Raw genomic sequence first — 18,524 nt, 5'->3', positions numbered from 1 at the left:
TTGTGTTAATGCCACCGTGGCAAATTTTCCAGTGTCCCTCTTCTTAGTTACCATGTCCTTTAGAAACTTGGCATAGGCAGGCATTTCCTCAATCGCTTCACTGAAAGGAATATTATCATGTAATTGCTTTAACACAGATAAGAAGCGTTGGTACTGTACCTCTTTATTTTTCTTCTTCCTTAGTCTCTGTGGGAAGGGTGGTAACTGAACTTTCACGATTCCCATTTCATTTGACTTTGAGGTCGACGCAACCTCAGGTTCTACTGCTTCATTTTCTCTTTCTTCTTCTTGCATTACCGCAATCTCAGGCTCAGTTGCGATGGAAGTTGTTCTACTCTGATCCTTCTTTTCCCCCTCCACAGTCTTTCCACTACGCAATGTCACAACCTGACATTGCTCCTTACCTGATCCCCCTGGGTTGCATGGTTGAACTTAGCAACGCCCTTTGCCGTCGACTCTTCAGCTCACTCGCAATTTGGCCCATTTGCAATTCGAGGTTGCGAATGGACGTAGCCTGACTCGGAAGCACTGTCTCGTTCTTCTCTATATATTGCTTCAATAGGCTCTCTAGAGAGGAAGATTGCATTGGTTGTTGTGAGCTACTTGCTTGGTTGCTCTTTTGACCGTTGTTGCGTTGAAAGAATCCTGGTGGCCCTTCTTTTTGCACCACAGATTGAAAATTTTGTTGTGGATTCTTTCAGGAAAAATTGGGATGGTTTCTCAACCCGGGGTTGTAAGTGTTTGAAAATGGATTATTCTTTATAAAATATATAAACTGTGGATTTTGCGTGCAACCTTCCATCGCATGCCCATCACCGCAAGTCGCGCACCTTGCTATGTTTTGACTTATGGTGTTGATTTGCCCACCTTGCGGTGTTGGGCTGCTGATTTCCATTCCTTGAATGAAATTCATCATTGCGGTCATTTGGTTTTGTAATGAAACAATGGCACTGTTATTTATGTCGGAATCTTTGAGTCTCAATCTCTGGTCGTTCTTCCTCCAGTCTTCCTGGTTTTTGGAGATGCGGTCTAGAATATTTTTCGCCTCAACATAAGTTTTTTCAAGCAGAACACCAGTGGCTACCGCATTGGCAGTGGTCTGCGAAGCGAGATTCAAACCGTGATAGAAAATTTTCATTTGTAGGCAGTCTGGTAACCTATTATGCGGACAATCCCAGACCAATCTTTTAAACCTCGCCTAAGCATCGCTGAGCAATTCGTCCATGTCTTGTTCAAAATTTGTAATAAGCTTTCTTCGTCTTGCGTTTTCGGTAGGTGGAAAATACTTCTTCATAAACTTCTCCACCACTTGCTCCCTAGAAGTGATCTCTCCTGGTTCGAGCGAATAAGCCCATTTCCTAGCTTGATCACAGAGAGAAAATGGGAACAATGTTAGTTGAACTTCTTTAGCAGAGATGTTCGGGAACACAAAAGTATTGCAGATTTCAATAAAACTTCGGAGGTGGGCGTGCGGATCCTCGCCACGCCTTCCTCCGAATTGACCTGCAGCCTGGATCATCTGTAGCATCACCGGTTTCATTTTAAATCTACTTCCGTCGAGGGCAAGCCTCATGATTCCCGGAGAGAAATCATAGAGGTTTGGTGATGCATAGTCCCTAATGAGCCTATTGCGATCGTTTGCCAACAGAATCAAATTTGCCATGACATTGTTGTTGTTTGGTGCTCCATTTCCAGGCTGCTCCGCCATCTCTTCTTTGTCGAATTGTGGTTGTTGTTGGCGGTCTCTTAGTCTCCTTTAAAACATTCTCTCAATCTCCGGGTCGTAGTTCGCCAGAGATCGAGAGTTCTGCAAAGAAATCACAAAAATTACCGTTAACAAACTATTTTCCCGAAGTCCTCGGCAATGACGCCAAAAACTTGATGCGTTATTTTGTTAAGTGAAAATATGGCTGATATGCGTTGATGGATTTGTGTTGTGCACTCAAGTTTCCCCAACGGAATTCAACTGTAAATTCCTCTGAGTTTCCTGGTAAGTCCAGGGTCGAACACAGGGACTTGTGAAAATAGTTGCGTTGGTGATTTTTATGAAAAATTTATGGTAACCAAGTAAATAAATAAAGTGTTGGGTGTGTTGATGAAAAAGAAGTAAATAAAGGCGGCGGATTTGAGAAAGATAGTATAGATGCAATGAACAGGTTGAGAAGATCTTTAGCTAGCGTTACTCGGGAATACGTAAAACTATGCGATCATGCTACAACCATGCACAACAAATCATCTCCCAATGTAAATGCGATGCTCCTAAGTCTAGGACGCATGTGTTGAATGCAAAATGTCCATAGAGCTTATCCCTAAGTCTCTACTTTTGTCCTATGCGTTGATGCAAAATGCATGAAAGCAAGGTGACCGCATACAATCATATCTTATCGCTAAGATGCATGCGATGCGTTAATAACAAATAGTGCTCATTCCTAAGCGCCTATCTCCCGGTTATGCATTCTAATCTGGTTCTTCCAAACCTAGATTCTGACCTGACCTTCCCAAGTCTAGATCCTGTCTTTAGACTACCCTCCCGAGTATATCTTAGCGACGAATGAAGCATACATAAATAAGATAATTGCAAAGAATGAAGATTCCTTCGTTATGCTAGCTAATTGCTTCTCAACCCATTCAACTAATTTAGCTACTCATGCATAAATGATAGAGAATGAACAAATATAGAGAAAGAAATTCCATTCTTATAAATGAGTTGAGTACAAAATGACAATGAAAAGTAAAGGTAGAGAGCCTGGTAGCAATTCCTTGCTGACCGAGGCTTTTTACACTGAATCTCTATTCTGATCTACAAATGTTCTTGCTTTCGCAGGCGTCGGCCCTCTCTCTGTCTTGGAGCTTCCTGTGCTTTCCCAAGCTTACCGAAACGATCTACCGGCACACTTTCTTCCTTGCATCCGCCTTAAAGTAAAAGAAAACTATGGACAGAGGCGTAAACTTGTATAGTGATGAATTAATCGACTGCTTAACCCCTTCTCTGAAGAATGCACTTGATATTTATAGAGTTTCCATGGTGAAAGGCGGCTTCTCTGTCCCGGTTGTACAGATGAGACTACTTTAATTCCTGATTGATGCGTCGGATAATTGTCACCGATAAAGCTGAATATACTTTGTGACCGTTATCGGCTGTCAACTTAATTTGGATTCGACTGTCATCAGCTTTCTGTCCCATCGTTCTTAATTATCCTTTCACCTGGATCCGCCCACCATGTTGTGCTGACTAAGTTGCGGTGATTCTTTCTTGGGCAAATGTTTGCGAGCACAATCAACGTAAAGTCTTGCGGTGAAGTTGCACTCGACCAATGTATTCCTATGATCGCAATCTCTGCATTGCGTTAATGCATATTCTGCACAAAAATATAAAGATCAATTTCTCTAATGCGTTGGATGCATGCGACCGCAATATTATAGAATTTATGCTTAATAGATGCAATTTAACATATTTCATCAATGCAATCCAACATTGTTTAAGATCTTAGTACTATGATAACGTGCATTTCTGCCCGTTATCAGTTGGCAGGAATCATTGTGCCTATTACATTGAAGTATGGAGAACTTAAATCTCACATTTACAAGGTTACAAATGTTAGTTTTTCAAAGTTTGATATTATAATGAGAGTTAAATATAAAAGCTTGAATACGAAGCCCCTCCACAGTACATAAGAAATGATGATGATGTTCACTTTTTCCAGGAAAAGCTTAGTAGAGTTCAATTATTTGTAATGCTAAAATCGAATTAGAATGAAAATATTAGAATGGGGTTAAAAAATGTGAGTTATGATGATACGACTGTGGATAGACAATACGAGGAATCATATGAGTTTTATCGGGAACCGGATGATATTTCATTGTCTACCAATACTGTACCATCAACATTATCACTAGACAATGACCGCACTAATCAAGCAGCATGATTGAATTCAATGAATTATGGTGAAACAAAATTGGGTGGTACTTCAATTGTTGGTAATGCGAGATCATCTAGACTAGATTATATAGATTGTGGTCATCTAGAGCAACGTTGTGGTCCTTCAGTGGAAGTTAATGAGCAACTAGCAGGATTGAATGAAATGGATAGTGATCATAAAAATATGTGTTGTTCTACAACAACTTCAATGGTTCCACCATCTGTGTCTTCAAGTCATAGGGGATAGTTGATTATGTCTGGTACCTCTTCATTTGGAACAGATGTTGAAGTTGGTCAACTATTTTTGAGTAAAAAGGACTTGAAAATGCTATTATCTATTTTGTCCATCAACAAAAATTTTGAATTTAGGGTCAGGAAGTCAACCAAATCTTTGTTCACTGTTAAATATATTGGGGAGACTTCTAAGTGGATCCTTCGTGTAGTGAAAATGAAAGGGTATGATATATTCAAGATCACACAGTACTCACGTTCGCACACATGTTCCATCGAAATTCTGAATCACGACCATAGACAAGCAACTGCCACGATTGTTGGTCAATTGATTAAAGATAAGTTTACAGGCATAAGATGTATTTATAAACCTCGTCATATCGTTAATGATATGAGGAGAGATTATGGCGTGAACATAAGTTACGATAAAGTGTGTTGTGCAAGGGAGCTGCATATGATATCACTAGAGGTACTCTAGAATACTCATATGTCATACTATATGCTTATAGGGAAACGTTAAAAATAGAGAAACTGGGTACAATGTTTGAGATCAAACTTGAAGATAATGTGCATTTCAAGTATATGTTTATGGCATTAGGGCCTTGTATTAGAGGTTCGCAAGTTGTCAGCCTATGATAATTGTTTATGGGTCGCACTTGAAATAAAAGTACAAAGGGACCATGTTGGTTGCAGTTTCTATGGATGGGACAATCAATTATACCCAATAACATATACAACAGTGGACAATGAAACCACTCGATCGTGGAAATGGTTTATGTCGAATTTGAAATGTACTATCGGAAAACCTGATATTCTGGTGTTTATGTTCCATCGGATGGTATCTATCAGCAATGATATCCATGCATTTTTTCCCAGTGTATTTCATGGATTGTGCACGTGGCACATAGAACATAATCTTATTACAAACTTTAAGGACAGTATGATCGTTGGGATATTTAAAGGTTCAGCAAGGGCATTTCGCATGACAGAGTTCCAGACATAATGGGACGAACTTCATAGTTTTCGAGACGGTCTTCAAAGGTGGGCAAAAGTTTACCAAATAAAACAGAGATATAGCAACATGACGTCTAATAGTGTAGAGTGTTTCAATTCATTAACTAAAGAGTATCGGATATTGCCCATAGATGTTTGATTGAACATGTTAAGGGATGCTCTAATTGTGGTTCTACAAATGGAGGAACTACTGAGCATCTCGAACGACATTGCACTTTGACTACTGTGAAACCCGATTGGCAAGTGAGGCCGATAACGACGGACGATATAGGGTTGAGCCTATTGATTGTTATCGGGTCCTCGTGCGAGATAATCGATTAGATGGTATTGTGAATCTTCATACGAAGGAATGCACGTGTAAGGAATTCGACTCACTTGATATCCTGTGTTCGCATGCAATTGTGGCCGCTAAGGAACAAAACATACCCATTCAGAGTCTTTGCAGTCAATTTTATACAGTGGACTTTCTAATGACTGTGTATGCAGAGCCTATAAATCCATTCGGGCACATATCTAAATGAAAAAGAGCTCATGTATATGTAGAAAAGACTATCCTTCCTCTAAAGTTTGTGGCACAAGCCGAGCGATGGAGAGTGAGAAGAATACCATCCAGAGGATAATTTCGTAAATAAATAAAATGTGGTAGGTGTGAGAATTATGGGCATAACCGATAAAACTGTAGCGAATCGCTCACAATTGTGCGACGTACTGAAAATGGTAGAAATGTTGGTCGAGGTTGATTGTCTAAATATAGACCCAATTGGCACTTTAATTATCTCAATGTACTCACTCTGTATGTATCAATTTCTCAAAATGTCACTCATGCTCTTGTTATATATACTCTTACAATGTCACTCATGCTTATCATAGACTCAAGCATAGACTCATGTTTTATGTATAGACTCTTAGAATGCCACCCATGCTTATGTACAGACTTTTATGAATACCATCAGAATGAAAGTCTTGCTCTCTCTCAAAATCTCACTCTCTCAATGTATTGCTTTCTCCATAAGTGTTGCTCTCCCTAAAAGTCTCGCTCTTTCAATCTCGCTCTCTCAATGTATTGCTCTTTCCATAAGTGTTGCTCTCCCTGGAAGTCTCGCACTTTAAATATATATAGTCAAAATAAGTAACAGATTCCAATGAAGTTTTATATACCTTTTTTTAAATGGAAACAAAACTTTGATATAATGATATAATGATATAATGTTTTATATAATTTTTGAACTTTGAACTTTGATATAATGTTTTATATATATTGATATAATGAAAAGAGCAATAGCTCAATTACAATGAGACAAAATGCAAAGAGAAAAAATATCAAACCAAAGCAAACAAGAACTAAAAATTGAAAACTGAGGATCAGTAAGTGCACCCAGACATCTCAATTAGGTTGACACCCCCATAACACCCTCATCATTTCTAATATGAGATACAATAATTCAGAGATTATGAACATAAAAAATACATGTTTTATACACATAAAAAATACGGAGTGTTTGCCCACGACTGACACGCTAACTGCATCCTATATTCACCCATTCTCTCCTGAGTGATTACAGAAGGATCAACACCAGTCACTAAATGTTCTAGTAATTTTACTGCAAAGATGCCACAATCAAGTGACCCGTGCTGTATATTGGCATTCATAGGTCGGGTGATTTTCCAAGAGGATGTGGATAGGTTCGACTTTGTGTTGGGGTTGATGCCCTAAAGTCTCGTGTCCTGTAGTTTGTAAACAGTTTGTATGAACGCTTGTGTTGTATAATATATGATATTTACTTCACATCTTGTATTTTACTCAGTTGCTTATTTTATTTGCTTTACCACAAACCAATAAACATAAAATTCCTTGTTATCTGTATGTGACTCAAGCATGTATGTGGTGACATACAAGTGGATCATGTCTTGAGTGATAACCAAAATGGTCTGTAGTATATGGATATAGGAGGGAAACCTTATCCTGGTAACGCTACGGATGCGACCCCCTTTATGGAATGGTCACAAGTGTTGTGACTTGTCACAGATGGTCTGATCCTGATCATTCGTGTTGGGAACGTGCGAGCGGAGGCGTCCTATACAAAGAGTTTGTATAAGACCTGACCACGAAGTGTTAACGTCTCGTTATATAACACCGTTTATGACAGAGACTTCACTTCAATAGTATGATCATAGGTGACATGACCTCAATCCTGAGTGAGTTGGGAACTCCTGTCATTGAGGGCGGTCCTTTGATTTGTATGGGGCGAGTGGCCAGGTCGCCGATTCAAACCTACCATTTTGGAGATTCGTCTGATTTGGGAGTTGGGAAATCAGCTACACAAGATGGAATTCACTTCTTCCTCAAGGCAGGGGTAAGTAGATAGATAGCTCCCTTAAGGGCTGATTCAGGGGCTTGAACGATATGGCACCACACACCTTCTCTTGGCCCGAGAGGTGTTCACACATAGTTGGACTATGTTGTATTGTTCATTAGAGGAATCAGTGGTACTTAAAGAGTGAGATGTAACTACAGGGGCAAAACGATAATTTGACCCAGCTGTACTTACGAGCATCCGTGAAGGGTCATCGTACTCATGGTTGGTTATATCCATTGGACACATAAATATATCTGTGGTAAGAAGAGTTCAGTTGTTGGTCTTTAGTGGAATGCCTGACAATTAACGGATGGTAGATCTCGTGGCTAAAGAGTTTAGTTAGCTATCCACGGATCGTTGGAGCTTTGAGCCACAGGTCTATTAAGTCCCTTGGGTAGCTTGGATAAAGTCGAGAACCAGTGTTTGGGTTAATTTGAAATGTTCAAATTGACAAGAGGAAGTTCGATTATATATGATATAATTGGACTGGTTAATTATATATGATATAATTGGCTAAATGTATGAGAAACATTATTATAGAAGAAATTAGATATAAATATGATTTATATCAAGTAGAGGAGAAAATACTATAGTAGATATGTGATATCAAACTATAGGTTAATAATATAATATGATTATATTTATTAATATTTGAGTTGGTTAATTATATGATAATTAACCAAAAAATCACGTTTGGGCGTGGGTTAGTGGGGCAACGTCGGTTATTATAACAGATGAATTAAAATGAAAATAGTTTTCATTTTGATCGCTTGTCCGAAGAGAAATCAAGAGAGTGCGTTGTTATAATAGTAATCAATCGCTTAAGAATTTTGAGAGCCTGTACGATAGTCACTCTCCGCCTAAACGATTGTCCACGTCGCGCCTAAATGATCGCACACTAGTTCCTACACGATCACATAGTTTCTTCAAACGATTGTAGTGTGTGCCGAGTTTGCTAAACAATCGTATACCATTTCCTAAATGATCGTTCAGTAAAACCTACACGATCGTGTAGTTTCTCCTAAACGATAAGCATTTTGCTATGCGATAGCGCCTTTTCCCCTCTCACTTTCTTATCGCCTACACGATTTGTGCTTTCTCCTTCCTCTACCAAATTCACCAAAGACCACGCTTTGGGTTCTCACTCCGAGAATACCCAGGGCTCTTTTCTGGTGGTGTCGTCCCCGCGACGTTCGTGCTGCTGTAGTTGATGCTGCTATTGGGCGTTGGTTGATCGGGTGCAGGGTTCCACTGCATTGAGTTCCGAAGATTGAAGATTGTCTTCAACTGGTACAATAACTCTCTTCCTTGTTATTTTGTTGTTCATAGCATGCCGATAACTACTGTTTGTTTGCATAACTATATGTTTGAATGTATATTGTTGTATTTCGGTCACGGTGTAATTGGAGCGATCCGAACACACTCATGGAACTCTTTGGTAATAGATCCTTCATTTGAACGTTCCACGTCACAGTAGTGAAGTAGGGATGGTAGTATGCCAGTCAATGGCTCCAGCTAAGTCCCCAGCTTTGTCACTGGTGTGTATGATAGAAGTGAATCGAACACGAATATATGGCCTCTGTTATTGTCTATTGCAAGGACCATCCAGTGCTCACTGATGTTCATTGCCGTATACATGAAATCCATATCTGCCCATTTGACATCGAATTTACCGATGACGTAGTCCTTGTACGTATCTTCAACCTCCCATATTAGGGCAACCTCCAGTCTCTGCTTATTCTTTATTCATTTAAATACCCTGTTATGAGCATTAAGGTGACTCTGCAAAATAAAATGAGAATTTAAGTAATGAAATATATTATAGTAAAATGACTCCGTACAATAAAATATATCAAAGTTTACCATTAACTCCAATTAGCAAGATGGTGAAGTTTTGCATGCACATGTCAGGTCGATTATAAAAATTTTCTTTCATAAAATGAAATAAAGTATTTATGGTATGCACAAAAAATTACTATGTCAATCAAAGTACAAGATATCCAATTGTAAAGAAGTCAAGACTAGGAAACCTACATCGCACTCAACCAGAACTTGATTCAATTAATTCCTTGAAAAATTGCTTCGATGGTGGCTTAAAGGAATTATCTTGAACCTCGTTATCGATATTCTCATTGGTGATCCAACCCATCATTTATGTAAAGATATTAAGTGGAATGTCATGTGCTATGTTGTACCCGACAATCGCTTTGAATAGTGATATAGGTACACCCGGGAGAGGATACTTAACCTTTTTAAACGAAAGGTGTACCCTAGAATCCACATATTTTGTTATTTTCTTCTTTAGTTGAGCTGGAGGTGTATTTTTTACAATACATTTCCTCTTACAACTAATCATTCGAGATTATAACAAAAATTACTCATCAAGAAATATAAAAAAAATATAATTTCAAATCACGAAATATAAACAAAGACAACTGATCAATAAATTAGTTACCAATATAACTCCTTGCATGGTCGTAATAATATTAGAAGTGTCAGCTTCAGGGATGTTAGACATGTCGGCCTCTGTTTGTGGCATGGTAAGTAAGTCAGATGTGTTAGCCTCTGGATGTGGGATGTTAGTGGGTGAGGTAGACATGTTAAACTGTGTATGTGGGACATCGGCCTCTATAGGTTGGTTGTCAGTGGGTGATGTTGTGGTATCAATCTCTAAAGAGGGGATGGGAGTAGGTGTAGTAGTGGTATTTTGAGGCTCTACAGGGGGATGAGAGTATAAGAGGCAATCATATCAGTGGTATCAAGATCAATAGGTGGGATGAGCGACATCCTGACATCGTCACCTGTATGTGGGATGGGTGACCTTGTCGTCTCCTCAATCACCATGGAACCCTTCAATTAGTAAACATAAAATAATGAGTTCACGAACACGTAAAAACTAAATATAAAGCAACAATACTAAATGCAAACATAGCACATAGACTGCAACAGTGACTAGATGGCCGACAATTGTGCTTTTATGTCTGTCATATTTTCCTCGATCTTGATACACAACTATCTAAACCCGATATATAGCCATCTAACCTCGATAGTTAGCTGTCAATGGCTCCGCATATACATTAAATAGAATCGTTGGGATTGGCTCCCTCTCTATGACCAACACACTCAGAACACTCCTCATCCATAGATCGCTATCTATAGGAATCCATAAGATGGACATTAGGTGGGTTCAACTCATTCTCATCGCGTACGTCCCTCACTACATCCGGAACATATCATCACTAGGTGTGTATGTCCCTCCCTCTATTCTTCCACATCCAGCATCCTCGTGCTTAGAATGCTCATGTTCATTATTGTTACCTCAACGATGATCATCACTATCGCTTTCAGAACTACCTCTACTACTCGACCTACTGTCACTTTCAGCACTATCATCATTGGCACCTAGATCGAATATAGGTCGTCTGTCCACTAGGGTATCCCAAAACTCCCTCTCAGCGTCGGTCATGACAAGACCTTCTTTAACCTTTGTTTGCATTAACATCCCAGTAAAATGGTTAATGTCAATTTAACAACCAAATAAATATATTATGCATAGAGTACACTTACATTGTTAGATTAGAATATGTCTCTCTCGAGTACTTTGAAGGACAATGAGTGGGAGCATGACCATCGTAATATACGAGGCAAAGCCACCTTGCTTCTTCGCTCTGCAATGTTCCCAACTATTGATATTGCTAGGATCTCGTACGTCCATACCTAAATAAAATTAAACATATATTAAGAACAATAGTAAGTTAAATCAAACATCACGATTATTATGTTAAGCAGATTTACCTGAAACGCTTGTGGAATTCCACACAAATAGTACTTCACAACATAATTTTTTTTCTTTCACCTTCGTCTTGTATAAACTAATCTTATCATTCAATGCAGTCTTTAGGGCATCAAGTGCCCTCTCCCAAATAATGGTATCCCAGTCTAGACTGTTGTAATACTCTATGTTCTGGACGTCCTTAAAACATTTAAGGTCCACTGCACTTTTCTGCTTGTTCTTTCCTATCATTGCAACCTCCATGTAGTACACTAATGTGATCTTCACAGCATCCTCGTCATTTTCGAACTCCAACTCCTTGTATTTTCCTTCCAGTAGATTGATCTGTATTGTATCCTTCATCACTTGATTATCAAAATACTTGATTGTAAGTTCATATGAGGACTCCTCATTCTGATCAACTCGCGTAGGGGATCGCCACAAACTAGTCATCAACAAAAAATCATCTTTCGAAAATGTGACGACCTTTCCACCAATAGAGAATATCATTGAGTCAGCTCTCGTGCTCTTCACTTCTCTCAACAACATATGATGGATAATTGGGTTGTTGAACACCATGTCAATGCCTACAAATCGCCCAAAAATTGTTCTCTTGAACATCTCTAATTGTCGTGGGGTAAGCTTCCTCTTCACAGTCTTGTTCACATTAACAATATGGGCCAAGCTCGTTACTTGACCGAGAAATCGGTCGACTACAGGTATTCTGAAACGTGTTGACATCTTAAATCACTCTTGCATGAAATAAAGATTCAATCAGTAATTCCTTCAGAAAAAAATTGTAAAGAAAACATTCTGTTTAAGTCTCGTTAGAACCACTCTCACTAGACATTGTCTCGTTAGTGTTGCTCTCTTTGGTATCGCTCTATCTGGTATCGCTCTCTCTGTTGTCGCTCTCACTAATATCGCTCTCGTCGATTTCACTCTACTTATCTCACTCACATTCTCTCTTTTTACTCATCTTAAACCTCAAAACACATCGAAAACCAAAAAAACAAACAAAAAAACCATAGGTTCACAATATTTCTAAACTCCAGAACGACCTACTCTTTCCGATGTCGCTCTCTCTAGTATTGCTCTCGCCGATTTCACTCTCACTTTTCTCGGTTACGTTCTCTATTTTTACTAGTCTTCAACCTCCAAACTCATCGGAAACAAAAAAAAAAAAAACAAAAAAATTGTAGGTTCACAGTATTTCTAACCCCCGAACGACCAATCCTTTCCCCATTACCGATTAGTTTAAGACATCCTCATGCAAAAATTGAATCACTTACCGATCGAATTCAATTTGTCGATGACAGTGGAAGATTCTGCAAGCCCAAATGATGGATTTCAAACGCAATGAAACCGTCCAGAGCTTATGAGCTATATAAAGCCGTTACGTTTGAAGAGTTTTTAGTTTTGGTTGGTTTTCAGTATAGGGGTAAGAAGACAAAGAGGTGAGGGTACTTACACAATCTGGTATGAGGATGATGTCAGTAGAGGGTCAATTGACATTATTTTTAAAAAAATGGGTCAGTTGATATTTTGGGCCTAAAAATGGGTCATCCGTATAAATTTCCTATAAACTATTAGTTCGCATCTACTTCCTCATGTTCAGACTGCATAATTAGTGAATGGTTGTCAAGTTTTATGATGGCAGATGGTATCAAAGTCAACCCAATTGATTGTCATACATTCATCATCAAAGACCGTCACTTTGGTAGTATGATTTAAATACACACAAAAGTGTACATGCAAAGATTAGATATTTATGATGAAAGAAAGTGAAAGTATTAGCTTTAGGACTTTAATCAAATAAACTATTTTAATGATAACAAACTCAAATTTTTGTACTAATGATTTTTAGTGTTTCAAAGTATTTATCCGAGTTTCTGTACTAATGATTTTTAGTGTATCAAAGTATTTATCCGAGTTTCTATACTAATGATTTTTAGTGTTTCAAAATATTTATCTTGTAGAGCTGATTCCAATACATCTTGAATTGTTGGAATTGGAGTTTCAAACAAAAAAGTTATGAGTAAAAGAAGATTGGAAACAAATTTCGATGTGGTCAATGACATGTCAGTTAGTGGCAAACATGAACCAACAGAAAGATGATATGTGGCAAGTTATTGAAGAGAGATGAAAAGAGAAAAAAAAAAAGAGAGAAAAGTGAGATCACATGAGAGGGTAATATGTGACATCCCAATCTATGAATTATTATATTTTTTTTTTTAAAAAAAGAAGAAGAAATGGGAGAACGTGAATCCCCTCCAAATTCACTCATCGGTTTTTTTCCTTCTTAAATGTATTCCCCTCCATTTTCTCTTTCCTTTTTAATCTCAACCCTCTATTATTTTTATCCTAAATTCAATGATCAATTTTAAATCATTCAAATTTTATGATCAATCATTCTTCATCCTCTAACCACCTTCTTGAAAAAAAAAGAGAGAGAGAAAATTCCAGCAGCTGTTCCATCCTCCAGATGTTCAAGAAGTTAATATTTCTCTCATTCTCTTCAATTTTTACAAGTGTAATAGTTGAGAGAAAATTATTAAAGTGTCATAAAGTTAAACTTGGGAATTTTATCTACCTAGAGATTATTTTTTTATTTAGATTTTGTATTAAGGTATGGGTACACCTTGAATTGTGATAAAAAGAAATTGATTAGATTTTGAACCAGTAAAAATGATCTGGGTTTCTCTTTAACCTGGGTGAAAGAGGGTCGTGTAGGTTTTGTTCTCATCTGCAAGAGAACTTTTTCAATAAAATACCCAAAAATAAGTCTTGGAGAGTGGATATAGACAAATTGCCTAACCGTTATAAATATCGGTGTCTTCTTTTCCTCAAACATATTTATTTTTGCACTTAGTTTCTTTTCTAATTTTTAGATTGTATATTAGGATTGATTTGTTGCTTTGCATAATTGTGTGATATTAGTCATTAACTTGAATTGGTTGTTTGGTGTTATTTTCTTAAATTAAAACTCAAGTTTAGTAGTCACATTTACTCTTGATAGAACTCTAACCCTCGATTAACCAATTATTTATGCAATATAATTACATCTATTTAATAAATAATTGCTTAATTAATTATTCAGTAACATGAAATAAAAATAGACATCTTATTAGTCTTAAAGATAATTATCTTCGAGTGAGTTTACAAAAATCCTATCGTAAAGTAGGTATAAATTATCTAAAAATCATTCTACCAATCCATGCAAAATCCTTTTGCATGGCTAATGCTAGTGGAGCCCACCCCTTCACCTTGGCTACCAAGTTGACCCCTTCATGGATAGGCTTTCTTTTTGGGGTCGGCTTGGTAGCCAAGCCTGCTTTTGTGTATATATACTAATTTAATTCACTTGTATAACAAAATAGTATTCACCACTATTGTTTTTAGATGACTAAAGTCATCTAGAAGTTTAGTGGCTCCGTCTCCTAATTCGAGCTATTCTTTGAGCCCGACTCATCTTTCTCGGCTCGATCTGCTTTCTCAGCTTAGTCACTTAACTCGTCTTGCTTTCTTAGTTTAAATGGGTCGAGCTAACGGAGATCATTTTCTCAGCTCAATTACCTTTGTCTGAATCTTGGCTTTAACTTAATTAATTAAGTCTATTTTTACCCTCCACAAAACTTGTAGGAGATGTTAAACACATTTTATGAGTTATAAAGTTTAGGATTAGAGTCTGTTTGGATTGACTAAAGAAAAAAATATTTTTTTTTTCTAAATTCATTTTAGTTCAACTTTTTTATAAAAACTATTTAAAAATACACTTTAAAAGTATTTCAAAAACTATTTTGAGTTATTGTAAATCACTTGGATTTTTTTTTTCTAAACAACTTATTTTCAAAATTAAACACTTGAAAAGTTAAACTAAACATATCCTTGATATTGGAGTTAGAAAGTTTGTGTTTAAGGTGCAAAGTTGCAAGATAAGTTTTTCAATAAATTTATAAAATAGAAAAAGAGGGTGTTTATTGATAAATGTGCCAACTTCAATAATGTTTACTATTGAAGTTGAGTTGTTCAACACCAACTTATGAAGTTGGCATGCCAAACACCTCTTAATTTATGAGCTTGGTGGATAAGAATGATATGCCAAAGCATAGTATATATATATATAAAGAGCAACAATTAGGTGCAACGTAGGATGCATCTAACCCTTATACTTCCACGGATTAACTACATAAAATAGAATTAAAAAAATATCTTTAAAAAAATGCCACATGATATTATTTTATTGGACAATACTTAGGATGCACCAAGATAAGTACATCCTTAGAGCAACCAAGTTTTTTAATTTTCAAAAAAAAAAATCCAAGTAGATGATTTCTTGCCAAGAAAGTGGTAAATTTTATCTAGGTAGTCTACTCTCATTCTCTTCACAAGGTAGAAAAAGGGGGGGTTTTGCAACTCCTATTGTCTATTCGGAGGGAGTAGTCCTAATTTCTCCATCTTTCCATTAATATTTTTACAAAATTCTCTAACAATTTCTCCCTTCACCATCTTTCTTGATAGAGAAACTAAAGTGAGAGCACACGTTTGTGTTTCTCTAAATTCTTAGATTTTTTTTTTTGTGAAACTTCTAAGAGAGAGAGTAATTTGTATTTTTTAACTTCTTAGAGAGAGAAAATATAGAAGGTAGAGAAAGTTTGAGGTGATTTCTTCAACTTCTGTGATAGAAAAAAAAAGAGAGGGAGGGAGAGAAGTTTTTCTTCCCTGGTAACTTTTTAGAGGCAGAAGGAGGGAAGCTTATGCTTTAGCAATTCTCATAAAGATGTTTTTAATTTGAAATTTTCTAGAGAAAGAGAATAGGAAAGCTTATATTTTTGCACCTTTCGAGATATAGGAAGAAATGTTTCGATTTTTTTTGTAATTTTTTAGAAAAAGAAATGAAAGGAAAACATTGAAATAAAAAATCATAGAAAAATATTAAAAAGAATAGAATAATCACCAATAATTGATAATTATATGATGAGGATGAGAAAATGGAGAAAATGGGTTGTTGACGAGAGTCCATGGAATGATTCCAAGATTCATATTAGGGTTTAAAGGAGGTATAACTTTGAAGAAGAGTAATAATTAAGAGAAAATAAATACATATTTTTTTTAAAAAAAAAATTAAACTAGATGCCACACTACCAATCTAACAGCAAAAACAAAAATGGACACATTTTAAAAGTTTAAAGACTAAAATAGATGTTTTAAAAGTTTAGAGTCCAAAATAGAATAAAAATCAAAGTTCAAGGACCAAAATAGAATTTAAATCCAAAATTTATCGTCCACAACTATCGAACAAATTGATATAAATAAATAAAAAGATGAATGAGAATGAATATTACAACAATATCAAATTTTATTTGCCATGTTGATATTTTATCAATATTTCAATATTTGTATAGATTTGATATCGATATGAAAGATAAACGACACTATATTATATCTTAAAAAAGAGTCCAAAAAACATTAAAAAAAAAAAAAGAAACAAAATAATACTAATGATATTTTCATAAAATTAAAACTTTAACATTTAGTCAAATAATGACATAAACTTGAACTATGAATATTGAGGTATGAAGTTTGATTCTCATCCCACCTATGGCATATATATATATATCTTTGATATGGATGTTTTAATTCTTAAGTGTCACCCAGACGGGAGGAGGCCAAACAAAATTAGTGATAACACGTTGATCATCTAACAATCGTCGACAACTTTCATTTGCTATATCGTATACTCCAAAATCATGACCACCAACAAAATCATAAACATGTCGCTTCGTTTGATCATCCGAGTAATAAATATGATTGCCATTTAATGATCCACGATAACAAATGGAAGTATTCAACCCCAAAAAGACACAATAATCATCCAAATTATTAACTTTAATCCATCTTAACTTTTCCTTGCTTGAATTCATCTTGAATAAATTGAACCCAACAGTCTCGTAGTCACGCTCAAAGTAATTCCAATACTTCACAAGAAATTCAATATTAAACCGTCTCTCAATCATTAACAAATCATCATTATCCATTTTGACCAAATACAATTTCGACTGTTTTTTCAACCTAAGTCGTTTTAAACCCAAATTCACCATCTCTTTTGGAGTCTCAATATTCGAGACCCAAAGTTCTGCACGAGAATTAATAGCATAAATTTTCCCATCAAAGATTATACAATCATGAAAATCTGAGGTGTTTGATGTAGGAATTTCCATCCACCCATTTTTACCAAGCATGGTATAAGATAGCCTCGAGAATTTACCGTGAATGGCAACGGCTATAAAATCATTGGAATACGGTGAACACGGTGAAAATACAATTTTATCCAAAGACAAGCTATGAAAGATTATTTGACTCATGGTAAAATTTTCGCGCGCCGGGTGAATAATGGGGAACCCATTTTGGGCAGGAGCGAAGTTTAAAAGATTTGAGAAAGAAGAGATTGGAGGGAGAAGGATTTGGGAGTTAGTGAGAGGATTAAGGAGCTTTAAACTCTGGTCATTTTCCAAAATTATTAACCAACCATCGGAAGAGCCACAACAAAATTGGTCTTTGAATTCGGATAAGTTTAAGTAAAAGATTTCGTGGTTTAAAGGGCTGTAAAAAGATCGGAAGTCTTGGTAATTAGGGTGAAAATAAGGAAGTATTAGAGATGGAATATTGGTTAATAGAATTGGCCATTTGGGTAAAATGTTTCTCCATGACCTACAAACTGCACGAAATCGAACGTAATCGGAGTATGTACTTAAACGTTCTCCGATTAAGGCCCATAATTCTATAGGAAGATCGTCACCGTTAGCCATTATGAGTTTGATTTGGGATTATAGTTTAGGGAGAAAATAAGAATAACTCATGGTGGCGTGGTCTATTTATTAGGAGACTAAATACAATTACTCTTATGGTTAGGAATCTTAATTTTAATCCATTTGGGTTTAGGAAATAGTGTTTTGATTATTTATTTATTTATTTTAGGCAACCAAACAATGTTTTGATTTTGGAAAAGTGAATAGTCCAAGTTTTGACTTTTTTTTTTTTTTTTTTTTTTTTTTTTTTTTTTTAAGATAATTTATTATTATTTTTTTTTATTAAAATTTACAAAATATTTAGATGGATTCTAATTAGGAAAAAAAAAACCTTTTTATCCTAAATTTTAGATTTAGTTTTTATTTGATGAATATCATTTAGCCATTAAATCTTGAGTTTGATTCTAATTTTGTCTTTAGAT

General features: G+C 36.1%; 1 protein-coding gene across 1 annotated transcript; it reads right to left on the bottom strand.

Annotated features, from left to right (window-relative positions):
• Positions 1-16,929: 16,929 nt before the first annotated feature.
• On the bottom strand, positions 16,930-18,102 carry LOC120078166 (F-box protein SKIP23-like). The gene has a single exon (XM_039032394.2). It carries the CDS (start codon positions 18,100-18,102, stop codon positions 16,930-16,932), a length of 1,173 nt encoding a protein of 390 aa, XP_038888322.2.
• Positions 18,103-18,524: the final 422 nt, after the last annotated feature.

The sequence above is a fragment of the Benincasa hispida genome, chromosome 1 (genome assembly GCF_027475165.1).
Source record: "Benincasa hispida cultivar pf3 chromosome 1, pf3_genome.v1.1, whole genome shotgun sequence".
Classification (NCBI taxonomy): domain Eukaryota; kingdom Viridiplantae; phylum Streptophyta; class Magnoliopsida; order Cucurbitales; family Cucurbitaceae; genus Benincasa; species Benincasa hispida.
The sequence above is the reverse complement of the archived record's forward strand: the minus strand, read 5'-3'. Positions and strand labels throughout refer to the sequence as shown.